At 41.0% G+C, this 22,181-nt stretch overlaps 1 protein-coding gene across 1 annotated transcript in view; it reads right to left on the reverse strand.

The window, feature by feature from the left end:
• ano1a (anoctamin 1, calcium activated chloride channel a) overlaps positions 1 to 22,181 on the reverse strand; it is a 295,780-nt gene that overhangs the window by 188,858 nt on the left and 84,741 nt on the right. Inside the window, exons 4-6 of the mRNA XM_063061696.1 lie at positions 20,011 to 20,298; positions 3,851 to 3,949; positions 1,451 to 1,602 (exon numbers count right to left, since the gene is read on the reverse strand). Of these exons, the coding sequence (XP_062917766.1) occupies positions 1,451 to 1,602; positions 3,851 to 3,949; positions 20,011 to 20,298 (539 nt within the window). The remainder of the gene's footprint in view (positions 1 to 1,450; positions 1,603 to 3,850; positions 3,950 to 20,010; positions 20,299 to 22,181) is intronic.

A 22,181-nucleotide genomic window follows, 5' to 3' on the forward strand; every position in this document is an offset into this window, starting at 1 on the left:
GATAAGATTCTTGTTGTTGCATTTTGAACAAGCTATAGCTGATTTATAAAATTCTTATGCGGTCCTGAAAAGAGTGCAATACAGTCATCTAATCGGCTAAAAGCAAAGTGATCAATTTTTCTGCAAGAAATCAAATTCTTTCAATGTTCCTTAAAGTAAAGAAAGTAGACTTAATAATAAGGCTTAATATTTTGATTTGAAATTTAGCTCAGAGTCAATAATAATGCCTAAATTCTTTACTTAAGGCGCCCAAAACTGCTCATAATACTCTAAGTACAGGCAAGGATGGTACTCCATGAATAATTTTGTGCCTCTTTAATTGAACTTGTACTAAACAGGTTTAATTTTTCAAGTTAAATTATGCTGCTTAAAATACAAATTATACTGCTTCCCAGTGTTTACCTATAGACCAGGAGTGGGGGAGCAGATCAGCCCCTCAAGCACAATCCAACTTTTCCTCTATATTTTCACCCACCCATAGTGACCACCCACCTCTTTGCAGATGAAAGGATTAACATATGTGGAGTGTTTGATGGCTCTGAGCCTGTACTCACTGCAGTTTAGAAGAATGAGTGGGAATCTCATTGAAACCTATCGAATATGGAAAGGCCTCGATAGAGTGGACATGGAGGATGTTTCCTATGGTGGGATAATCTAGGACTATAGGGCACAGCCTCAGAATAGAGAGATCCCCATTTAGAACAGAGATGAGGAGGAATTTCTTTAGCCAGAAGGTGGTGAATTGGTGAGATTCACTGCCACAGATAGCTGTGGAGGCCAAGTCGTTGGTTATATTTAAAGAGGAGGTTGACTGTTTCTTGATTTGCAATGGCATCAAAAGATATGGAAAGAAAGCAAGATATTGGGATTGAGAGGGTTAATAAATCAGCCATGATTGGATGAACAGTTTTATTCTATTCCTATGTCTTATGGTCTCTTTGCTTATCAAGGCCTTCTCGACCTCTGCCTTAAAAATACGCAATGATTCTGCCTTCAGTAAGGAAAAGTTATTAAGGACTCAAAATACTGACAAAATATTTTCACCTCACTTTTGTTTCAAAATAAAGATTTTCCCATTTAGAGCAGTGATTCCCAGTTTTAGATTCTATTCATGAAATGTTCTTCCCACCCTGTCAGTACCCCTCAGGATCATGATTCAATCAGGTCCCATCTCACTCTGAATTCCAACAGATACTATTCTAGCTTGTCCAATCTTTTCTGATCATTACAGGCAAACCTCCAAACCTCTTCCAACACATTAGCATAATTTCTTAAATAAAACCAGTAATGTATACACTGCAAGGCACACAATGATGATGAGTGTATATAGTACTCATCATATTCTCAACAATGTCTTATATCTGAAAATCACCTTCCTCCTTTTGTATTTGAACAATAAAAAAAAGCTGTAAAGTTAGCTTTTGCATCTATTTAGTGCATAGATACTTACAAGTGCTTCTTCTCTCTGGAGAAGGGATAGGACAGATGCTTGTATGTAACATTGTTCTGTTCTTCCACTTTTGGTCGCAAAGGCGAAGTCATTTTATACAAAATATTTGAGATTTTGCTGAGGATCCCACTTTTCTGTTTTACTTCATACACCTGAAGAATTAGTAACAGATTTAAATTACAAGATCCCGGGACAATAAATCGACTAATGCAGAGACAACAAAACTAAACTATATCTGAATAAACCCCAGAATTTAAGATTAAAATCCTTAAGATTATCTTTACAATCTTAAAATCTGTCCCAAAGAACCTTAGGGTAGTATTGGGGACATATATGTAACTTTGATAATAAAATAACTTTGATATACCCCCCCCCCACTGAGTCTTCTATACATTATGCCAGTTACCTGCATGCACACTTGATGTAAAAGGGCATATTATTGCTGATGAAATGATTAAGCATCCATATTATTTGGTAGTTGCTGACGAGTGTGAGGAGCTGCAGTGTGGGAGAACAAACAAGGGTGGGATCTGCACGGTGAGCTGCAGGGCACGACGGACTGAGGTAAAGGATCTGGGAATACTGATCCACAAATGCCTTGAAAGTGGCGTCACAGGTAGATTATTTCATAAAGAAAGCTTCCCAAACATTGGCCTTCACAAGTCAAAGTAGTGAGTACAGGAGCTGGAATGTTTTGCTGAAATTGTACAAGACATTGGTGAGGTCTAATTTGGTATATTGTGTGCAGCTTTCATCACCTACCTACAGGAAAGATGTCAACAGGTTCAAAAGAGTGCAGGAAGAATTTATAAGGAGGTTGCTGGGGCTTGAGGACCTGAATTATATGGAAAGGTTAAATGAATTAGGACTTTATTACTAGAGCATAGTATGAGGAGAGATTTGATAGAGATATACTAAATTATGAGAGGCAAAGACAGGGTAAATGCAAGCACGCTTTCTCCACTAAGGTTAGGAGGTACTACAACTAGAGATCATGGGTTAAGGGTGAAAGGTGAAATGTTTAAGGGGAACTTCTTCACTCAGAGGGTGGTGAGGGTGTGGATATATCTAGGCAGATGAATAGTGCAGCATGGACTAGATAGGCTGAAGAACTTCTTCCAGTGCTGTATATGCTAAGTATGTCACTCCATACTCCCAAATAAAATCAATACCAAACCATGACTTGCAAACAAGAAAAATTTCTGCAGATGCTGGAAATCCAAGCAACACACACAATGCCGGAGGAACTCAGCAGGCCAGGCAGCAGCTTTGGAAATGAATAAACAGTCGACATTTCAGGCCAAGACCCTTCATCAGAACCTGATGAAGGGTCTTGGCCCAAAACGTCAACCGTTTGCTCTTTTCTATAGATGCTGCCTGGCCTGCTGAGTTCCTCCAGCATTGTGTGTGTATTGCCAAACCATGATTATAGAATGCTTATGGCATTAGGGCACCCAGCCATCAGATAAACAACACTGACTAACAGTAGTCATCGAGTGATTCAGCATGGAGACAGGCTCTTCAGCCTGGTGGCTCAGTGCCATTGCCCCTGCTGGTCTCAGGTGCCAACGTTTGGCCTATATCCCTTCAAACCATTCCCCTCCAAATGCTTCTTAAATATTCCAACCATACCTGCGTTGACCTCTTGTCCTGGCAGCTCTTCCCAGATACTCACCATCCTCCAAAACATCTGCCGAGCTTCAGAGGCAATTCCATCTTACTCTTCCGAGTCCCAATAGGAAGAAAACATGCCCCCTTACTGTGTCTCAGAGATCTTAGAACTTGTGCCGGACTGGATTATATCTATCGATTGCTGTCTTTCAGAGGAATTTCTCACAACCTCATTTCAATCGGATCCCTCTGAAGAAGCCTTTGAAATGTGAACTCTGCCTGTTATCTAAGATAACTAACTGTGCGCTTTTTTGGCAGAGAGACGTGCTCACAGCAAGCTTTTGAAAGCCCTGCTTGAAGTATGGATTACAGATGCAGACAAGTAGCGGATTTATTTTTTTACTGAGAGACATAGTGGGGAACAGGCCCCTCCAGCCCAATGAGCTGCTCCCACCAGCAGCCCACCTACTTAACCCTGGCCTAATCACGGCACAACTTACTAGAAGCAATTAACCTAGTGACTGGTACAGTTGGAGGAAACCAGAGCATCTGGCGGAAACCCATTCATTCATGGGGAGCACTTAGAAACACCTTATAGACAGTGGCGGGAATTGAACATGGGTCGCTGGCATTGTAACAGCATTATGCTAACTGCTACACCACTGTGCTGCCCCTTTCTGTTAGAACTTAAATATTCATTTCATAACATTGCTGATTCTTCAGGAATTCAACTGAACAATTAGAATGTCTTAGAAGTTATGATTACGATACCAGGTCATCGCAACCTACCTTTTTAGTGGGCATCTTAATCTTGAGAAATTCCGCCTCTCTACAGAGCACGTGCCACGGGGTGTGTATCTTCACAAATCCTAGGCCATAAGCTTTAGTCTGGGAGGAGGAAGAGAACAGCAGATTACAAAAGATGACCTCATCCTCAATTACTTCTTGGGGATGCGGCGATGCTTTAAATTCTGTGTTGACGTGCCGTTCCAGCGACGGCCTGGAGGTTCCTCGTCATGGCAAATCGTTTTTGTACATAAGCTCCCCTCTCTAATGTATAGTAGAAGTGGTTCTTCTCAGCGCCTTGTGGCACAGCGGACAGCAACCTTACTGATTCTTTATAGGAATCTGTGTGTGTGTGTGTTTTTTTTTTAAAAACAAGGCTGAGTTGCTAGCTCGAAGCTCAACCCAGCACGGGTGGAAAGTACTCAAGGAGCTGGATAGACTCAAGCCTGGGACCATTCGCTTCAAAGTCCAGTGTGGATGCCACTACACCAGCTCTCTAATGTATAGAACTTTTTCAGAAAATGAATTGGATCAAATCAAGGCTTCTTACACATGATTTGAGTTATTTGGATGTCAGATCTCAGATTTACCCTTCTTGCTTAAGATGTGCTACACCAGACCTGTGGTGCTCGATACCACTGAAGAGCCAGAAACACTCCTTTCTTCTGGACGCTATCCCACAGTGCGAGTGAGAACAGTCAGTGGCTAAAATAGTATGCTGTCTCATCTCCCTCATTTTCATACATCTTCACACCTCACCTCACCCAATCCCCTGTTTCTTCCCCACTACCAGTTCTCCAAATATCTGAGGATATTTTAAATGAAAATTCCCTCGAGTTTAATCTTCAGCAAATAGTTAGGCATTGATAATATGATAAAACTCGGACTCCATTCACTATGGTTATGCCCAAAGGAGAAACCCAGAATCAGAAAGTGAATTTGCTCTATTTTTCATTATATTAAAATACAGAGGATTCCAGTTAATTGGGCCATCAGTTTATTGGGGCAGCCGCTTATTTGGGACAACTAAAGAACAAAATGTAATAAGAAAATACCTAGGACTCCTTCTATTTGGGAGACTATGCCGCTTAATTGGGACAGAAGACTGTTGCCAAACAGTTTCTAGCAAGTGTTCATCACATGCACTTGTGTGGCTGTTAGACACTACACCGTAATTAGAGCAAAGTTTTTAAATAGCATCAGTTGCATGTGCTCATGTTATGCTATCCAATTCAGCCGATGGATGCAGAGTCAAAAAGCAGTGACATTTTGATAATTTTGTTATTTTATTTTGACTTTTTTAAAGTTTCAGACCCTTATGATACTACTTCATACAGGAAGGTAATGAAGGTAGTTTGTGTCTACACTGATTTTGTTCACTTACAGTCAAATGAACATGACAGCATGTACTGGACGAATTCTGTCAATAACTACCAGGAACTATTACAGAGTTTTATAGTACTGAAGTAATATTGGTAGTGTTCTGTATTTCATTTAAATACATAATTTGTTACTCAGTTAAATGGTAGTTTGTGTTTTTTAATTAAAAAAACTATTTCCATGACATATTGGCTAATTGGGGCAATCGCTTAACTGGGCCTGAATGCATTGGTCCCAATGTGTCCTAATTAACTGGAATTCACTGTACTGGGCTGACGATCTCAAAACAAAAGCCCAATTGGAAAGAGCACTTATAAACTTGAACTAAATGGGAAACCTTGGGTGGTCATATGTAAACACTCCAACTAATAAAACTCTACCCAAGTAACACACTAAACAGTTTCTCTGAGCTGGCCTTTTATTCTCACATTTACTGTAAACTGCCTTCTCCCAAGCATCATAAACCCTCTCTAATGGTGGGGGGGGGGAACAAAACTAGACCTCAAGGTGAATTTAAAACATTACCTGCTTCACATAAGCTGTGCAAAGGTAGGTAGGAAAATTTTGGGGAGAGAATGCCTGGTAATTTTGCACAGATAGAGGGAAATGCTCCATTCTTCTGATATACCAGTGAAACACAATAGTTCACTTGTCAGCAATTTTGATACCGCCCTTAGCAGATTAACTAATGTGTCCCTGTCGACAATTGATGTTTGTGAATATTTTAGAAAAGACTTGAAGCAAATTGACTTTACATAGTGAGGCTTATGTTCAAATAACAAGACAAATTGAAACTACACACTGACAGATGCTGCTCTGGGAGGCATTTATATATGCATCCAGATTTATCAAGAAAAATTCAGTCAGTTTTCCAACACTGATAAATCCCGAAATCCACACCAAAAGAAGAAAATGAAACACGAGAATCACTGTACAAAGTCTGACAGATCACCAACACCAGCAGACAGAAATCACCAGTAATAAAAAGAGGAGACTGCAGGAACAGCAGCTAATGAAACAAGTCAGAATGACATGGTGTGAATAACAGCAATAAATAGGTGTGATTTGTAACGTCCAAAGCATGATGGTTTGATGTTTAAAAACCAAGCCGTTTTTGTTTTTAAACCACATTTTATTAGTGTATGGAACGAAGTGTAAATTTAAAATTTATAGTCTTAGAAATAAAGTTATCAAACCAATTGCTTTCTTTAAAAGAAGCACTGTTATTCGCCCAAATGACTCAACAAAATGATGAACTGGGTACTCTTCATATAAAGATCCAGCTATTCCATTTATGACCCACTTTCATCTCAAGTTCTTTTAACATTCCTGGCAGTCCAAGGCAGATCAAAAAGGAACACATCATAAACAGTGAAAATACCAAGCTGTAGCCAAACTTGGCCTTTCCGATCACAGGCGCTTCTTATCAGGTCAAATGTTCAGATACAGAGCCATTGAAACTTAAGATTCAAATATATAATGCTTAATTTTCTTTGCAGTGGCAACAAGGCTATTCCACTTAAAATAACACAGTAAACTATTTTATTCACATTCCCACAGAGCAAACTGTGCAATCCCAATGTTTAGCACTTGTCCAAGTGATTTTTAGTTAAGATTTTAAATAAAACTTAGAAAAGGATTTTTAGCATCCAAACAAATATTTGCTGCTGAAGTGCTATTCTTCGAGGAGAGATTGAACAAGGTTGATCAACTTTCAGATGGGATTCAGAATTCTGAGAATGATCAACATGCTGGATGCTAAGAGGTCACCTCCAAAGATTGGATCTTTGGGCATTCCCAACCTTTTTTATGCCATGGCTCAGTACCAATAAGCAAGAGGCCCATGGACCTCAGGTTAGGAACCCCTGGCCTAGAACATGAGGACAAGTTCAGGCTGAGCAAGCCAGAAAGAGTTTTTTTTCCCGCCACAAAGGTGAAGATCTTTGGAGTTCTCTAACCCAAGGCTGCGGAAGCTCAGTCAACTGCATTCTAGAAAGAAAGCAAGAGATCTTTGGACATTCAAGAGATTGAGGGGGGACACAAAAAAAATGAGGCAGCAAAATGGGTATGTGGTATTTTACATTGTGTATTAACCTACTATATTTAAAATAGCTTTACCCAATTCAATTCCAGAATCAGAATTGGTTTTGCTGATCTATGTCATGAAACTTGTTGTTCTGCAACAGCGGTACAGTGCAAGGCATAAAAATGACTAAGTTACAAAATAACTAGTGCAAAATACGAAAAATGAGGTCATGGTCATGGGCCCATGAACCATTCAAAAACTTGATGGTGGAGAAGCTGTTCTTAAAATATAAAGTTAGATCTTTGGTTCCTGTTCTTCCTCCTCGATGGTAGTAACTACTTGTGTAAGGGTAGGGCAAAATAGATTTCAGTGCTAGTTAATCCAAATTGCAACAAGCCAAGTTATAACTTAACTAATTCCACTTAAGTGGAGCAACTGATTAGTCAGATAAAAATACTGGTTACAGCAGCTGAGGGGTTATGAAAATTTGGACATTAAATTGGCAACATGCCTTCAGCAACTAACATTTCTAATATAAAAAGATCTTGCTGTGCAAGCAAGTTGAAGTGGTTAGGATAGACGTATAATCTTTTCTCCAGATGAGATTTATGGAAATGCACTTAACAAATATTGAGCTGCCGTTTTGTTCAGTCAATACACTAAAAATGGACAGAAACAGCCAGGTCACTGGGCTCTCTACTCCCATATCCACTAACACCACTCCATTCAAAACTAGCAAGAGTCCAAAGATATGCACACTTTTGGGAAACAATGCATTTGAAATAGACAGTGAAAGTTTGACAGCCCTATTGCAGATCACGACAGCGACAATTCTCTCCTTGCAGACCTGCAGGTACACTGATATTCCTCAAAAGCTGCTTACAAGCCAAATAATTGCATTGCGTAATGTGCATCAAGTCATACTGGTCCCTGATCTGTGCTGAGTGAATGTATATCATGGGCCTGAGATATGGCCAACAAGTTGTGTTAAGAGCCAGGACTCTGCTTGATCCCATTTCATCAAAGTACACTGGAAAGCTCATGTGTACATTGGACAACACTGGGGACAAACTTCTTCAGATTACACTACGGTACTCCCATAAGAACGATCTGTAGAATAAGTTATTGGATTTGGCAGTGAGGGAAAGGGGAGGTTCAACTACTTTTTAAAATAATTACTCAGCATCATATACTTTGGCCAAAGTTTGTGATTAGATCAGAAGCATTAACTGTTCTTCTAACTTTAGATGTTCCCTGGCCTGCTGAGTATTCATGACGTTTCTTATTTATTATCCGTAAATTAGTTCTATTTACAAAGTAGTACATTCAGTCTGTATATTCAAAGTGCCTGTTTACTTCTTTATTGGAGTTGACAAGTACGGGTTAGAAAACCATAGACCTAATGTGGGTAACTATGATTTATGCAGATGGGCACAGAAATCAGAATGGACATGATGGGCTGAATAGCCTATTTCTATGCTGTATGGCTCTGTGACTAAACTAGGACATAACTGCTCCCCACGATACAGAGATCATGTTTGACCCCAAGTTTTACTAGTAAACCGGCCCCTCATTGGAAACTTTCAACAAGAAATTTCATCTGCAAATGGAGAGGCTTAAAATGAGAATAAAACAGAAAATGTCAATAATACTCAGCATGTCAGGTCAGTCTGCAGCTGTGGGAAGAGAAACAGACCTCATGTTTCAGGTCAGGGACTTGAAACCCTCAGAACTATAAACCTGTTGGAGGAACTAGCCAGGGTCAGCCAGACAAATTCAACATAATTGTGTCTCAATTGTGGCTTCAAAATATTCGCTGTTTTAGAATAAATTTAGCCAATTACTTGGAAACTTATCCGCTGTGGGAGGTAATACACACAAGTAAGCTGCTGGTTTCACTGACAACCTGTGGTTATCCTAACCACGGTTTAGAGCAAGGGTTCCCAGCCTGGTGTCCATGGACTCCTCAGTTAATGGTAAGGATCCATGCATAAAAAAGTTGGGAACCCCTGGTTTAGAGTATGTTAAACAGTGATAGAGTTCACGATCAGTATCAAAAACTTAAGTAATTAAAAAAAAAGACCTGTTACATTAATACTCACCTCGGATCCCCAGTATGGAGGGTCCAAATTCTCACAGTCCACTATTTAAATTCAAATTTGAAAAAAATGCAATAGACTTCAATATTCCCCAGCAAGTTAGACTTCTCCCTCCTTTGGGAGTGAGGTGACAATCCGACACCAACAGTCACTGTTTGTGGGAGGAGAATGAAAGGACAGGAAAATTGGGGGGCTTGTGAATCAAGTACCCAGTTCGTGATTTGCAAGAATCATTTTTGTCACTAACGAAAGGAGCAATTGATTGAATTGTGCAGTGGACAACTATCTACACACTGACTAAACCACTACAAAGGCTACATTTACCAACACCAGGGTAATGATTTGACTACGTAATTACTCCTACCAGTTGTTGCAGATCGCCATTCTCCTGCTGCTGCACGGAGTCAGAGCTATTAGCTCTTCTCATTACTGGACTGGATTCACAGCTGAGGTCATTCTGAATATCAGTGAAACAGCAGTGGGGGGAATAATATATATAAAAAAAAAGACAAACAACATACAAGACGCACAGTGCTTAAGTAAAATATTAGTATCAAACACTATACATACACACACGACAAATGCATTCCAGCGAACTGCAATCAAAATCCGAAAAGCTGCTGTGCTTTTTGAACCTTGTCATTCTCCGTTAGTTATACAGATTAGTAAATACAAAACCATTTCAAAAGTGCAAGATAAAAGACAATCTTACATAATAATATTGAAAATTATTGAGAACATTGAAGGCAAAGCCCATCAATCTGATTGAAAAACCAATTTACAAAAATGAGAATCGGAATTTCAGAAGCAAAGACGGACAAAGCTCCGACCACTCTTGTAAGAGGAGTTGGGATTTGGGACCATTCTCTTCAGAATGGAGGCGCTGGATACCAGATGACGAGTTTGGAGAAGGTGTGGGTGTGGGTGGGGGGGGGGTGAATTAAAACTTTATTTATGGTACAATAATTAGTGCTGAAATGTGTAGCGACATTCCTGGGCTGGTACCACAATGATGCATTTCACTGTATTTTTCAATGTATACATGACTTTAAAAAAACCTTGAATTTCGAGGGCCCAGGCGCAGCTGATGTTGGACGCATTTCCATTAGAGGGGTGACCAGTTAGAGATGCACATATTTAATTAAAAGATCAATTTATTAGAGCTGCTGATTATAGTTAGGAGTTGGAGGTATTCCTAAACCATCCCACCCTCCTAGAGAATGGTGGCATGAAGATAAAGTGCGTGGGAGGGAGAAAGGTCTACAATATGAGTAAAAGTCCTTCAATATGCATCACATCCTTCAATACTCTGGATAGCCTTGATTCTGTAGGGTTGGACCTAATAGGTTAGATACAATTGGCTAGATGGCCTTTCCTGTCACATATTTCAATGAACCTACAATCAGCTTTCAATGGTTAAAACATTAATTAATTTAATAGGATAAGTAATATTTGCTCAATATTTTTCAGCAATAGCGTGATAAGAGTCTTTGAAGTCAAAAGTAGGATGGCCTTTGCTTAGGAGTGCTTAAACACTACCTCAGAAAGGAAAATATCCCAGGGAGTGAGTGACGTTTTAAACTACCCAGCTTTATATTGCAGCTTGGGCAATAACTTTCCACAGAGTAAAAAGCTAAAGCACTTTTGATGCCAAAAGATATTTAGATAATTCAGTGGAGAAGCAATTCCTTTGGGTCGATGGCCCAATCGGCTCCCGTGTTTTACATTCAAAGATCAAAATCAATTTATCAGGGTGCATATACATTGCCATATACTAGCTTGAGATGCTTTTTCTTGCAGGCACTCACAGGAGAACAAAGAAATACGATAGATTCAATGAAAATGCAAGAACGACAAGCAACTAATGTGCAAAAGACAACAAACTGTGCAAATAAAAATAAATAAGTAAATAAATAATACTAAGAGCACGAGTTAAAGCGTCCTTGAAAGCGAGTCCATAAGTTGTGGAATTCATTCAGGGTTGATGCAAGTGAATGGTCTTATAGTCAGTCGGATGTATCGAGTAAGTCTGATAATTCACTTAAATACTTCATTTGAATCCATTTAATTTTGTTTCAAACTGGTTTCACACACACTACATTAGTGCTCAAAGATAGAATGGTGGTACAATCGTTAATGCTGTCTAAGCTCCAGGGACTTGGTTTATTACTGATCTCAGGTGTTGCCTCTGTGAAGTTTGTGTTCTCCCTATGACCTCATGGGTTTCCACCAGGTGCTCTGGCTTCCTCCCGCATGTCAACGATTACTAGCAACAATAAATTACCTCCTAGTCTAGGTAGTGGCAAAAAAGCAACGGGGAGTAGGTAAGCAGCAAGAGGAAATAAGTTGCAGAGCTCCAATTAAATGAAAGTCGTAATGTGCATGCAACGAAAAAGCAGCAACGTTCAACAATGACAAAGAATAAACAATTATTTAAAGATGAAGTTAGAGGTTAAAGTACAGATACGGAATCAACACATCGCTCAATAAAGCTTCAGGGAAAACTGTTACATCAGGAAAAAAATGCCGCCGTTATAATTAAACATTCAACAAACTGAGTCATAGAAAATGACATCACAGAAATGCTAAATTTATTCAGAACACAGTGTGCATTGCCCTTCGGATCAGAAATAAAAACTGGCAATCAATTGAAGGTATTACAAATGGGTTTTCTGCAGAGGTGCTCCTGATTTATCAGCGGTTTTCCATAGGTATCTGGATTTATTTCCTGCAATTAACTTAAGTACATAGAAGAGAGATTTTAAAACTAATTAGCTGTTTAATAGCAAAGTTAAGTAGTTAATATGGAATAGAAGCTTCATTATTCCTTATGTGGAGGAGAAATTGATAGATTAAAGGATAACAAAGTCCCCTCCGTCAAGCACTTTCAATCTGTCCACCACAAAAAGTAGAATTGCATGGTGGCCACCAATTTCAATTCTACTTCTCATTCCCATTTTGATATCTTGGTCCATGACCTCTCAGGTTGTGTTATATGAGCCACCTTATATTCCGTCTGGGTAGCCTCCACACTGATGGCATGAAAATCAATTTCTCTAATGTCTGGTATTTTCTCCCCCAGTCCCCCTTCTCTCTTTGTACTTTCCCCATATGGCTTCCCATCTCCTCACCTCATCTGCCTATCACCTCCCTCTGGTGCCCCTCTTCCTTCCCTTTCTCCCAATGTCCGCTGTTCTCTCATGTCTGATTATTTCTTCTTCAGCCTTTACCATTTCCGCCTATCACCTCCCAGTCCCTCATTTCATCTCCCTCCCCCGTCCACCCATTTTTCTCTTCACCTGGTTTCACCTGCTGCCAGATTGTAGTCCTTCCCCTCTTCTTGTCTTCACTTTCTTATTCTGCCTTCTTCCCCCTTCCTTTCCAGTCCTGAAGAGGTTCAACCCAAAATATTGACTATTTCTTCTTCCTTATCATAGAAGCTTCCTGACCTGCTGATGTTGCTCTGGATTTTCAGCATCTGCAGAATTCTTTGTGCTTGTGCCCAGTATTAATTATTTCTTCCTTAATGAAGGAATATATTTCAATAAAGCTGTCAATTACTTATCTTCCCATTTCCCACACTAATTCTATTGGCAAGTTCAACTCTCGCTCCATTCAGAATTTAGCCATTTGTCATTATTTCCCAACCCTCTCTCAGCTAATCTGGTGTTTACTGTTCCATAGATCACAAACAAGTACAAGTTTCTCCCTTTACAGCACATCTGCTACCTTCTCACTATCTCATCCCAAGTTTTAAACTAGGGCTTAAATCAACTAATAAATGCTGAAGGAGACAGCTTCTGAATGAGGCAAGAATTTGTTGAATAGGAAGTTCATTATCTGAGCATGTGTATGTCACCATATACAAACTTGAGATTTCTTTTCTTGCAAGGCACTTACAGGGAAAATACAATAGAATTAATGAAAAACTATACATGAACAAAGACTGACAAACAACCAATCTACCAAAGATGACAAACTGTGTAAATAATTTTAAAATCAGAATCAGGTTTATTATCACCAGCAAGTGACGTGAAATTTGTTAACTTAGCAGCAGCAGTTCAATGCAGTACATAATCTAGCAGAGAGAGGAACAATAATAATAAATAAACATGTATTGAATAGATTTTTTAAAATGTGCAGAAGAACAGAAATACTCTATATTAAAAAAAGTGAAGTAGTGTCCAAAGATTCAATGTCCATTTAGGAATCAGATGGCAGAGGGGAAGAAGCTGTTCCTGAATCACTGAGTGTGAGCCTTCAGGCTTCTGTATCTCCTCCCTAATGGTAACAGTGAGAAATGGGCATGCCCTGGGTGCTGGACATCCTTAATAATGGATGCTGCCTTTCTGAGACACTGTTCCCTAAAGGTGTCCTGGGTACTTTGTAGGCTAATGCCCAAGATGGAGCTGACTAGATTTACAACCTTCTGCACCTTTTTCGGTCCTGTGCAGTAGTGCCTCCATACCAGACAGAGATGCAGCCTGTCAGAATGCTCTCCACGGTACCTCATGCAAGGCTTATTGAGAAAGTAAGGAGGCATGGGATCCAAGGGGACATTGATTTGTGGATCCAGAACTGGCTTGCCCACAGAAGGCAAAGAGTGGTTGTAGGTGGGTCATATTTTGCATGGAGGTCGGTGACCAGTGCTGTGCCTCAAAGATCTGTTCTGAGACCTCTACTCTTCATGATTTTTATAAATGACCTGGATGAGGAAGTGGGGGGATGGGTTAGTAAATCTGCTGATGACACAAAGGTTGGGGATGTTGTGGATAGTGTGGAGGGCTGTCAGAGGTTACAGCGGGACATTGATAGGATGCAAAACTGGGCTGAGAAGTGGCAGATGGAGTTCAACCCAGGTAAGTGTGAGGTAGTTCATTTTGGTAGGTCAAATATGATGGCAGAATATCGTATTAATGGTGAGACTCTCGGCAGTATGGAAGATCAGAGGGATCTTGGGGGTCCGAGTCCATAGGACGCTCAAAGCAGCTGCGCAGGTTGACTCTGTGGTTAAGAAGGTGTACGTTGTATTGGCCTTCATCAATCGTGGGATTGAGTTTAAGAGCTGACAGGTAATGTTGCAGCTATATAGGACCCTGGTCAGACCCCACTTGGAGTACTGTGCTCAATTCTGGTTGCCTCACTACAGGAAGGACATGGAAACCATCAAAAGGGTGCAGAGGAGATTTACAAGGCTGTTGCCTGGATTGGGGAGCATGCCTTATGAGCATAGGTTGAGTGAACTCGGCCTTTTCTCCATGGAGCAACGGAGGATGAGAAGTGACCTGATAGAGGTGTATATAAGATGATGAGAGGCATTGATCCTGTAGATAGTCAGAGGCCTTTTCCCAGGGCTGAAATAGCTAGCACAAGAGGGCATATCTTTAAGGTGCTTGGAAGTAGGTACAGAGGAGATGTCAGGGTCAAGTGTTTTAAAAAAAAACGCAGAGAGTGGAGAGTGCGTGGAATGGGCTGCCAGCAGTGGTAGTGGAGGTGGAAATGATAATGATGGGGTCTTTTAAGAGACTCCTGGAAAAATAGAGGACTATGGGTAAGCCTTGTTCATTCTACAGTAAGGACATGTTTGGCACAGCTTTGTGGACCGAAGGGCCTGTATTGTGCTGTAGGTTTTCTTTGTTTCTATGTTCTATATTTCTGACTATAGAAGTTTTTGAGTGCATCTCAAAAACTATTTGCATAAATAAAATATTTATTTGTTCAGATACAGCACAGAATAGGCCCTTCAAGCCACACTGCCTAGCAATCACCCCGCCCCATTTAATCCTAGTCTAATTAATCAACAATTTACAATGACCAATTAACCTACCAACCAGTTGGTCTTTAGCCTGTGGGAAGAAACTAGAGCATCTGGAGGAAATCCATGCGGTCACGAGTAGAATGTACAAACTCCTTACAGGAGTGGGAATTGAACCTGGGTCACTGGTACGGTCAAATATTGTGCTAACTACTATGCTACAATGCTGTTCCTCTGAGATAATACTGAGAACACAAGTTGTAGGAGGTCCTTGAAAGTGAATCTGTGCAAACCAGTTGGCCTGGTCAGGGCAGGGACCAGGTAGCATCATGACATGCAGGTTTCCCTCCGAGCTGCACACCACCTGGAGCTTGGAATAGTAGCATCATTCCTATATTACTGCAGGATCCACATTCTGAGTATTCCCTACAGCACGAGCACCTTTGCCTGAAGCCTGGTAATGGTTCAAGAATGTGGCACTCCACAACCTTCTCAAGGGCAATTAGGCACAGTCATTAAATTCAGGCCTTGCTATTAATGCCCACATCTTTAAAAAGTTAATTTGAAAACGCTTAGTAACATCTTGGTGCACTCAGACCTGGGAACAAATGTTATGCACCAGCATTAAACTGGAGGTTGCAGGACTGAAATATATCATCTTCAAATGCATAAATATATCAAGAGCTTGCTTACAGGGGCAATAAGGAACTCTCTCAAGGGAACTTGTAAATTTAAAAACAAGCTCATGAGTTTCATGGGGTATATTACAAGGGAGTAAATAAATGTTTGCAATAATCCATCTGTTTATGCAAGTTCTTTTTTGGGAAAAATGAATCATTTCCTGTCCCTTTGGCATTTGCACTTGGTTTTATTTGAGAAATCAAAAATTGGAATTTGACAGAGGATCAGAAATGGTGTTCCTGCCTCAGAACAAAACAGACCAAAATATTACGGAATGGGCCAATACTTCACGGATTATTCATACAGATCTAGTCCGGTATTTGGCATGCAAGAACAAGGAAATTGGCAACAGATGATGAAGATCACCAAGGGCATGGAAGGTCACATGGCAGACACTTTGGCCAGAGAGAGTTGCTCGGGCAAATCACAAGGCTTCTATCACTGCAGAAAGTAAAGGCAACAACCACCTGTTTCCTAAACAAAGTGGTTTGCGGGTAGAGTTAAGAAAATGCTTTATACTTTATACGATAGTTCTGGTGGACTGGAAAATTGCAAATGTCACTCCACTCTTTAAGGAACGGAGGCAGAAGAAAGAAAATTATCGGTCAGTTATCCTGACTTCAGTGGAGTCCATTATGAAGGATGACATTTTGGGGTCCTTGGAGGCAAGTGATAAAGTAGGCCAAAGTCAGCATGGCTTCCTTAAGGGGTAATTTTGCCTTAAAAATATTGGAATTCTTTAAGGAAATAACACGCAGGATAGACAGGAGAGTCAGCGGATGTTGTTTACTTGGATTTTCAGAAGGCCTTTGACAGGAAGGTGCCACATATGAGGCTGCTTAATGAGATAAGAGCCCATGGTATTACAGGAGAGATACCAGCATGGATAGAAGCTTGGCTGACTGTCAGGTAGTAAAGATTCAGAATAAGGTGTGCCTATTCTGATTGGCTGCCGGTGACTAGTAGAGTTCCTCCGGGACTGCTCCCCTTCACGATATATATCAACAATTTGGATGACAGCTTTGTGTTCTAGTTTGCAGACAGTACAAAGAAAGGTAGAGGGGCAGGTAGTAAATCACAAACATAGAAAAAGTCTGCAGGTGCTGGAAATCCAAAGTAACACACAGCAAATGCTGGAGGATTCAGTGGGTCAGGCAGCATCTATAGAAAAGAGTAAACAATCAGTGTTTTGGGCTGAGGTCCATTTTCAGGATTGAGGTGGAAGGGGAGAGGTCCCTGAAATATAAGGTGGGGAGGAGGAGAAAGAGGCTAGCTGGAAGGAGAAAGAATCTGATAGGAGATAAAAGTGGACAACAGGAGAAATGGAAGGAGGGGACCCAAGGGGAAGTTACAGGCAAGGGAGAAGTAGTATTCATACCATCAGGTTGGAGGCTACACAGAGGGAATACAAGGTGCTGCTCCTCCGCCCTGAGGGTGGCTTCATCTTGGCACAAGCCGAGGCCATGGGTTGACATGTCAGAATGGAAATGGGAATAGGAATTAAAATATTTGGCCACCGAGAAGGTCCACTTTTGGAGGATGGTGCAGAGGTACTCAATGAAGCAGACTCCAATTTAGGATGGGTCTCACCAATGTAGAGCAGGCCACATTGGGAGCACGGGACACAAAAGACAACCTCAGCAGATTTGCAGGTGAAGCGTTGCCTCACCTGGAAGGAATGTTTGGGGCTCTGAATGGAGGTGAGGGAGGAGGTGTATGGGCAGGTATAGGCTGCCTGCAGGGATAAGTACTGTAGGGAGATTAGAGGGGAGGACAAATGGACAAAGAATTGAGGAAGGAACGATCCCTGTGGAAAACAGAGGGAGGGGTGTGATAAAGACATGTTTAGTGGTAGGATTCTTTTGGAGATGGCAGAAGTTGCGGAAGATTGTGTTGCATGCAGAGGCTGATAGGGTGGTAGGCAAGGACAAGAGGGACTGTATCATTTTTACAACGGCAGGAAGATGGGGTGAGCGCAAGTATACGGGAAATGGAGGAGATATAGATGAGGGCAACATCAGCAGTAGAGGGAGGAAAACCCTATTCTTTAAAGAAGGATGACATCTCTGATGCTTTAAAAGAGGAGGACATCTTTTACACTGGTAGGTAGTGTTGAGAAAGCAGGGAGACTACAGAAGGACTTGTCGCGATCAGGAGAATAGGCAAGAAGTGGCAGATGGAATATAGTGTAGAGCAGTGTGTGGTCATGCATTTTGGTAGAAGAGATAAAGGCATAGATTATTTACTAAATGGGGAGAAAATCAAAAATCAGAGGTGCAAAAGGACTTGGGGAGTCCTTGTGCAGGATTCCCTAATGGTTAACTTGCAGGTTGAATTGGTGGTAAGGAAGGTAAATGCAATGTTAGTATTAATTTTGAGAGGACTAAAATATATGCATGCTGTATCTTTAGAAGACATTGATCAGTTTGCACTGGAGCATTGTGAGCAGTTTTGAGCCCCTTATCTAAGAGATGTGCTGGCTTCAGAAAGGGATCCGAGGAAGTTTACAAGAATGATCCTGGGAATCAGGTAGTTAATATACAAAGAGTGTTTGGTCGCGTTGGGCCTGTACTAGCTGGAGCTTTTAAGAATGTGGGGTGGGGGGAAATCTCATTGAAGTGTATCAAATATTGGAAGGCCTAGATAGGGCCAAGGTGAAGAAGAATGTTTCCTATCGTTGGTGAGTCTGCAGCTTCGATAGAGGGATGTCCATTCAGACCAGATGAGAAAGAATTTCTTCAGCCAGAGGGTGGTGAATCTGTGGAAGTCATTGTAACAGATGGCGGTGGAGGCCAGGTCATTAAATATATTTGAAGTGGAGGTTGATAGGTTCTTGGTTCGTCAGGGTGTCAAAGGTTACGGGGAGAAGGCAGGAGTATGGGGTTGGGAGGATAATGAATCAGCCATGATGGAATGGTGGAGCGGACATGACAGCTGAGTGGCTTAATTCTGCTTTGATATCTTACGGTCCTTTGATCAAGATAGATAGAGTGGCAGTGGAGGTAATGATCTCTGTTAATTTGTCAGAAAGCTGGTTCTGTTAAAATGCTAATGGCCAATCAGTAACAGTCATTACCTTCAACCATCAGGTTCCTGAATCACCGTAGGTAACTTCACTCACCTCAACACTGAACAGATCGCTGAACACAAACTATGGACTCACTTTCAAGGACTCTACAGCTCTTGTTCTCAGTATTGTATGTTAATTTCTATTTGCACAGTTTGTCTTCTTTTGCATATTGTTTTTTGTCAGAGTGTGCAGTTTTTAATTGATTCTATTGTATTTCTTTGTTCTATTGTGAATGCCTACAAGAAAATGAACCTCAGGGTAACAAATGTATCTTGATAATAAATTTACTTTGAATCATACTTTCATTGGATAGGTTGAGCATAAACTGAAAAATTCAAAATGATGATTAGTGTTCACAGCTGGACAATAGTACATCTCCAAAAAATCCATCTTAAAATAGCCACTGGCTTCACAAGAGTGCCAGAATCCAGATTCTCGAGTCAGTTTGGACTGAAAATATCCACACATTTGGACCAAGTATGAAAAATAACAGTGAGGTAGCATAGTGTCTCTCCAGAGCAGAGTCTTTGGTTCACACTTATTGGAACACTGATGCAATCAAACACCAGTATGGAAAATACACTGAGCAATATGAACAAGCACACACTTAATACATTGCCAATTCTTCTTTCTTCAAGTGAGGTATTAACTCATTGCAATTAGCTATGGGAACTTAACTTATCAATATAGCTCACTATCATGTCCTTGGATTTAAGAGACATTTGTAACTGCACTATGGCGTAAAGTAAATGTGGCTGATGATAATCATTCAATACCTGTAGCAAATAACAGGATTTTAATTCAATCATTTTTTGGCTGATAGAAACATGGGTTAATTGGAGGTCAAAATTAGTTCACCTTTCTGGCCCCTTTAAAGTTCTACTCTCCTTATTCCATATAAAAGACCACATTAAGCTACTGGTCAGACTTGTTAAGATTTTCCACAAAGGCTTAGCAAAAGAATTTGACCAACTGTTCTTCATTATAATTAGCAGAATATCCAATGCAATGTCTTCCTTTCTCAGGACTCCCCCACTTAAGATGTCTACACAAAGTATGAAAGACATCCCTGAAAAGGTTGCTTGAAAGTTGGATCATTACCAGCTAGTGAACCCAGAAACTTAGTATTAACATGAACAAGTGGGACATTACCTCTTCATCACTCTCCAGTTCCAGTCCAGCATCAAGGAGATTTAGTTCAAACTCTTCCCGGCGCAGTCTCCGGTCATCCTCCGGGAAATCCACTGGCTGCAGATTGCCATCAAGGTCCAGATCCTGCTGCCGACTACCGACTGAACCCCGGTGGCGTGAACTTAACCCTTTGCGGCTTGATTTCTTGTACTGATACACCAACACATAATCCACGTGGCGCTTTCCATCTTGGAAGTACAAGCCAGTAGTCTGATGAGCATCCGGGTCTGCTGTAAAGGTGTTCAAAATCTGAAAAGTAGCAACAAAAGAAAATTTTCACATGAAAACCCCTTTTTGCCATTTCTCTTCAAAGATTACACAGCCAATAGATTTCATGGCCTAGGCGAATTAGATGAAGTAGAGTGTTCAAAACCCCACATGACCTTGAAACTCCATCTTTATTTTCTTCAGGAACCACTCTCCTTCTATTCTGGCCTCCTATGCACAACAGAATTTCCTTTTGCTTCATTATTGGAAGCAGAATTGCTTTGGAATTCATTATTTCACCATATTCTCATCTCAACATATCCAATCAAATTCCTGTGTGGTTCGTTCTCAAAGTTGAAGTAACTTGATAGAGCCATGGAGGACTACAGCACAGAAACAGGCATCTTGGCCCATCCAGCCTATTTCAAACTGTTTTTCTGTCAAGTGGTATTGACCCACACCTGCACCACGGTCATTCATACCCCTCACATCTATGTACTTGTACAAATTTCTCTTAAGTGCTGCAAACAAACCCCTATCCACCACTTCTGCTGACAACTCATTCCACATTCTCTCCACCCTCTGAGTGAAGAAGATCCCCCTCAGGTTCCCCTTAAATTTTTCACCTTTCACCCTTACCAATACCTCTAGTTCTAATCTCAACCAACTTCAGAAGAAAACATCTGCTTGCATTTACCCTCTATGTACACTTCTCCATTTTATATACCTCAATGAAATCTCTTCTCATTCTCCAATAAAGTCCTAACCTATTCAGCCTTTCCCTATAACTCAGGTCCCAGCAACATCCTTGTGAATTTTCTTTTGTATTCTTTCATTTTTATTGTTATCTTTCTTGTAGGTTCATGTTTGTTCATGCAGGATACTTGGTAGTGTGGAGGAGCAGAGGGATCTCGGGGTACATGTCCACAGATCCCTGAAAGTTGCCCCACAGGTGGATAGGGTAGTTAAGAAAGCTTATGGGGTGTTAGCTTTCATAAGTTGATAGCGTTTAAGAGTCGCGATGTAATGATGCAGCTCTATAAAACTCTGGTTAGGCCACACTTGGAGTACTGTGTCCAGTTCTGGTCACCTCACTATAGGAAGGATGTGGAAGCATTGGAAAGGGTACAGAGGAGATTTACCAGGATGCTTCCTGGTTTAGAAAGTATGCATTATGATCAGAGATTAAGGGAGCTAGGGCTTTACTCTTTGGAGAGAAGGAGGATGAGAGGAGACATGATAGAGGTGTACAAGATAATAAGAGGAATAGATAGAGTGGATAGCCAGTGCCTCTTCCCCAGGGCACCACTGCTCAATACAAGAGGACATGGCTTTAAGGTAAGGGGTGGGAAGTTCAAGGGGGATATTAGAGGAAGGTTTTTTACTCAGAGAGCGGTTGGTGCGTGGAATGCACTGCCTGAGTCAGTGGTGGAGGCAGATACACTAGTGAAGTTTAAGAGACTACTAGACAGGTATATGGAGGAATCTAAGGTGGGGGCTTATATGGGAGGCAGGGTTTGAGGGTCGGCACAACATTGTGGGCCGAAGGGCCTGTACTGTGCTGTACTATTCTATGTTTGAGTTTAGAAGTCGGTAGGGGAGGCTTCAGTTCTGCAATTCCCAGCAGCTGTTGCTTAGTTGGTCACTGATCTTACTCCAGAACAGTGCATAAAGTGAAAGAAAAACAAGCTAACAGGCTGAATATGGCAAGTAGACAGGGTGCGGAGTAAACCGTCTGGCACGCTGACCTTCATCAGTCAGGGCACCAACTAGAGTAGTTTGGATGTCATGTCGCAGTTGTACGCATTGTTGGTGAGGTCACATTCTGTGTTCTGTCTTAATCACACTGCTATAGGGAAGTTTTCCCAAGGTCTCGCCAACCATCATTCTCCCACTTGTGAATCTCAGAACCTTCATCAGAAAAT

This window comes from Mobula hypostoma, chromosome 11 (genome assembly GCF_963921235.1).
Source record: "Mobula hypostoma chromosome 11, sMobHyp1.1, whole genome shotgun sequence".
Taxonomy (NCBI): Eukaryota; Metazoa; Chordata; class Chondrichthyes; order Myliobatiformes; family Myliobatidae; genus Mobula; species Mobula hypostoma.